At 47.4% G+C, this 5,000-nt stretch overlaps 1 protein-coding gene across 1 annotated transcript in view; it reads left to right on the forward strand.

Moving 5' to 3' along the window:
• Positions 1–5,000, forward strand: part of LOC119572550 (chondroitin sulfate N-acetylgalactosaminyltransferase 1-like) — a 61,322-nt gene that overhangs the window by 17,518 nt on the left and 38,804 nt on the right. The window contains exon 9 of the mRNA XM_037919653.1: positions 181–259. Within this exon, the coding sequence (XP_037775581.1) occupies positions 181–259 (79 nt within the window). The remainder of the gene's footprint in view (positions 1–180; positions 260–5,000) is intronic.

The following is a 5,000-nucleotide window of genomic DNA, read 5'->3' on the forward strand; positions in this document are numbered from 1 at the left end:
CACACACACACACACACACACACACACACACACACACACACACACACACACACACACACACACACACACACACACACACACATTCGCGCGCACGCGCGCTCTCGATTGCCAAAATATTTAAAATAGTTTCTCTTCACGAAAGAGCTTCAGAGTATCATCGGCGTGTCGTTCGCTCCCCAGGTCGCTGGAGCCTGGCCTCTTTCATCGCTACCACAGCAAGGAATGCGACGGCGCGCAGCAGTTCTTCGCCTGCATTAAGGTAGGTCAAGCCGTTCCAGCGGCCGCCATGCGTGCGAGGGCCGGCGCCTGAGACTGCTGTGTCCGCACGGCAGAGGAGCAAAAAGGCTCCAGGTCATAAAGGCGCGTCTGATTCGGCATGAGAAACGGCCGTTTCTCTTGGGCGATGGTTGAGTGAAAGGGCTGCCTGTCTGGGAAGCGCCTGTAGAATAGAGCAAGGGGTCTGTAGTAAGTGGAATATCAGAGAGAGAGAAGCAGACTGGCTGACTGGCTGGCTGAACTGACTGACTGACTGACTGACTGACTGACTGACTGACTGACTGACTGACTGACTGACTGACTGACTGACTAACTGACTGATTGATTGACTGAATGACTGACTGACTGATAGATAGATAGATGGATGGATAGATAGATAGATAGATAGATAGATAGATAGATAGACAGACAGACAGACAGGCAGGCAGATAGACATGCAGGAAGATGAACAGATAGAGAGAGAGAGTATAACAGTCTCAGAACTCTTTATTGATGAAGAGTAAAACACAGTGAGGGGAACACACGAGACGATGCCTTAGGGTAAAGAGGTCAGCGCGGGGTCACGTGTCCGGCCGACCCGCCCTGAGGGCGAAGGCTAGACCGACCTTACCATATCGGGCATTGGGCATGAACTGAGTAAGCTGGGTCATCCTTTGGGCACAAGCAGTGAGCGTCCGAGCTGCCGGTAATGTAGGAAGCAGCTGGAGGAAGTAGGGGGGGGGGCGAGGTGAGGTCACCGGTTCCGTTTGTTAATGACCTCCATATTGCTCGGCCACCTACTCATGCCTCTCCCTCAAGGCACCTTAGATTTGCCTCAAGGGTGACCTAACTTTGGCTGGTCATCTCGTTCTCGCGTGCATTGTTCTTGGTGCATCTTCGTGGCTGTTCGTCGCTGTCGTCCTCTTCTTCCTGGTCCTTGGTATAAACCATCCATCCTCGATGTCTACACGTCCTCGAAGGTCTCGCACAGGTCTCCTTGACTTCGGATTCTTGTAGACTTCCTCGTAGTCCTCATCCAGGTATAACTCAGAGGCGTATTCGTCCACACATCCTCGCAGATCTCATCCAGGTCCTTCTCTCGGCTGCATGCTCGTCCTCATGTCCTCGTAATCTTCATCTGGATCTACGGGCGTCCGGGCAGGCGGCGTCCTCTTCGGCATCTCAGGGCGGCTGATACCTGTGCTTATGAGCTCCTGGATTTGACTGGATCTGCAGGCGTCCAGGCAGGCGTTGCCCATCCACAGCATCCTGGGGTGACTGGTGCCTGCGTTGGCGAGTTTCCCGGTCCTTCGCTGGATCTACGGGTGTCTAGGCAGGCGGTGGCCTTCCACTACATCATGGGGCGGCTTAATACCTATTCTGACGAACTTCCTGGTCTGCAGGCGACCTTCCAGTGACGTCCTTCCCACAGCATCCTAAGGTGACCGTTTCTGCAGCAGAGTCCTCCTTCGGTGCCATGTCTGTTATCGTCAGTCCGACTGCTTTATATAGTCAGGGAACCAGATCATACACATAAGGACCAAGAAAGTAAGAGAAAAAGAAAGGCAACAGAGAAATGGGGGTGTTAAGTACCACTAGCTGGTTATTTATTATTTTAATTTTAATTTTTTTTTTTTCTACTTTATTTTCATCTTTTTTTGTGTGTGTGTTTTATTTCACAAAGATAAAGAAGAAAATAGGAGAGGGATGCATCAGTATCTATCTGCATGGGCCTGGCTTGAACTACCAACCATGTGTGATAGATATGAGAGTAGATAAGGTAAACGACAATGGTAATCCGCAAGGATTTACTTGAACCAATTGTCATCCCACAGAGAAGAAAAAATGTACATCATGTATGAGTCACTTGACTGACAAAATCGCTGGCAAAAGAGATACATTAAAGATCTTTACACCTGCAACTACAACAGCAACACACTTATTAATGAAAAGGTTTCAGTGTCTTTTGTTCTGCATGGATGAGTGAGTGAGTGAGTAAGTAAGACTCTGTGTGTGTGTGTGTGTGTGTGTGTGTGTGTGTGTGTGTGTGTGTGTGTGTGTGTGTGTGTGTGTGTGTGTGTGTGTGTGTGTGTGTGTGTGGTCGACGGCGAGCGTGAACGGGAAAGAAAATGGGCCTCACACAGAGAATGAATCACAAACATGAAGATTAACATTCAATAGTACAAAACTAAGATAAATTAGCAATGATATTTATACAACATTAATTCAACTACCACATTGAATTCCACATTTAATGATATGCGATAGAATGTGTGCATTAATGAACGGTGACGGGAAAAAAATATCTATTATGCGATTTACACAACCCAGGTTATATCAGGTATCTCTGTGTACTATGATATGAGTATGGTATACTCAAACAACAAATTTATATAAAATCAAGTTACAAGTTTCGTTCTAGCGCCAATAGAACGTGTCACCAATGAGAAATGTAATGGTGATACGGTTAATCCCTAAGGTGTCAACAAAACAACAACATCCAGATTACTGGAAAAACGAGCAGTCATCTCTTGGCCTTCCCAGGGAAGGGAGGGAAAAGAAATAAAAAAGCCCAAAACTTGTACTCTCATGGTTTTGTAGACATTGTCTTTGGGAAGTGTTCATGTTACGGCCTAAAGGACGTAACGACCACCCTGCCACCAGTTATAACAGGCTCAGAACTCTTTATCGAAGAAGAGTAGAACACAGTGAAGGGAACACACAAGACGATGCCTTAGGGTAAAGCGGTAAGCGCAGGGTTATGTGTCCGGCCGACCCACCCTGAGGGTGAAGGCTGGACCGACCTTACCACATCGGGCACTGGGCACGAACTGAGTAAGCTGGGTCATCCTTGGGGCACAAGCAGTGATCATCCCAGCTGCCAGAAGTGTAGGAAGCAGCTGTAGGAAGCATGGGGGGAGCGAGGTAAGGTCTCCGGTTCCATTTGTTAATGACCCTCCATAGAGAGACAGAGACCCACAGACAGGCAGGCAGGCAGATACACAGACAGACAGGCAGGTAGACGAACAGATAGACAGAGAGAGAGAGTGACAGAGACAGGCAGACAGACCGACAGAAACAGACAAAGGCTGTATGTAAAAAACTGAAAGATTATTTAGCAGTAAAAGTCCCGCTCGACGGCCCATAGCGCCATCCACTGTTTGGCTGGGTACCCACGGCGCCTCCCGTTTTCTCTGTCACGAGGACCAAACAGTCGCTGTCTCCCAAGGACCCTTTTTTATGCCTAATTATGCCTTTCTCTTTCAGTTCAAGCATTTCAGCTTGTTTTATGATAATAGATTCTGCTTCCTTTGTTTGGCGGTTTGTTTTATTAATTAGAACATTAAAATGAATATGTAGGCAAGTTTAACATTTTGTACTTTTTTCTTTCTTATTTATATATAAACGGAAAAACAGGTTGTCCTATCGTTGGAGTCCTCCAGATTCACGCACTGAATCCTGTTTGTTTAGTGATGGACTTGGTTTTGCTCTCAAGTCTGACCCTGCACCCGTCCATCTCATTCCCTGGCTCTTGCACAACCGCTACCCCCCCGCCCCCACCTTCATTTTTCTTCCAATTCTTGGTCCTTCAGCACTCACCCCGCTCCACCGCTACCCCTACCCCACCTGCATCTTAGTCCCCACCTCAATTCTGCCCGCACCTCATTCCATCTTTGCCCGCACCCACCCCATCTTTGCCCCCACCCCGTCTCTGCCCGCACCCCACCCCACCTCTGACCCCATCTCTACCCCTTTTTCGTGTAGCGCTGCTTAACAGTATTATTAGACTGGGTCAGTCTGTGGTCCTCGAAAATAGAAAAGGAGAGTCATTGTACACAATGTGTTGCGGGGCAACTGATAAAGAAACAGGCAGTTTAAGAAGTTTACACAGCAAGAGATTATGATCAGTCCAGGGCCTTGAGAGCACTGCATGAGAAGTCTTCTGTAGTGTCGCGGCTCCACGTCTCTGCATAGTATTTTTAACTAAACCATACATTCCTTCTGGACATACTTAAGGCGGATTTCTTGCTTTGGGTGAAATGAGGCAATACACAGAAGGGAACGAAGATGTACAAGAGAAAGAAGAAGGGCAAGAATTAGAATTTTAACTGAAAATGAGGGAAAGTGAGGCGATGGTGGGGAAAGAATGGGATGGGGCAGGAGTGTGATGGCGGAATGAGCAGAAGAGGGAGGAAGCAGTGGTGAGAGGGAAAGGGAAAATGAGGAAGACCAACGAAGATAAAAAGTAAGATAAGGAATAAATGATAAAAGGAACAAACGAGAGTAAAAGAGCAGGAGTAAAAGAGTAATGATGGCAAAATGATATAAAGAACATCCGAATGCGTAAGACCAAGATGTGGATCCAAATCATCTGGACAACTTAGACTCTTGGATAATGCAAGGAAGATTGAGGAACGAGAGAGTGTGGACTAGTGAAGCAGTGGATGAGATCGAAGCGAGTGAAGTGAGGCTGTCGTGGAAGAGTGAGGAGCCGTGGGTCTCGCCTCCTCCCCGCCCCTAGTGACGGGCGTGTGCGGGCGGCCGGTAAACAATGGGGAGGAAGAGGAATCTTTTTTTTGTTTGTTTGCGATCTCACAAGACAATGGTCGCCATTACACAAAGCTTATTAGTGGGAGAAAATGGCTGTAAGCGACTTTAACGAGACAAAAGAATACAAAGGACTGATGTAAGAGATTAGGATTAATAATAGAAGTAAAGCAACACAACTCGTAATCATGAAATCA

Source organism: Penaeus monodon, chromosome 4 (assembly GCF_015228065.2).
Source record: "Penaeus monodon isolate SGIC_2016 chromosome 4, NSTDA_Pmon_1, whole genome shotgun sequence".
Taxonomy (NCBI): Eukaryota; Metazoa; Arthropoda; class Malacostraca; order Decapoda; family Penaeidae; genus Penaeus; species Penaeus monodon.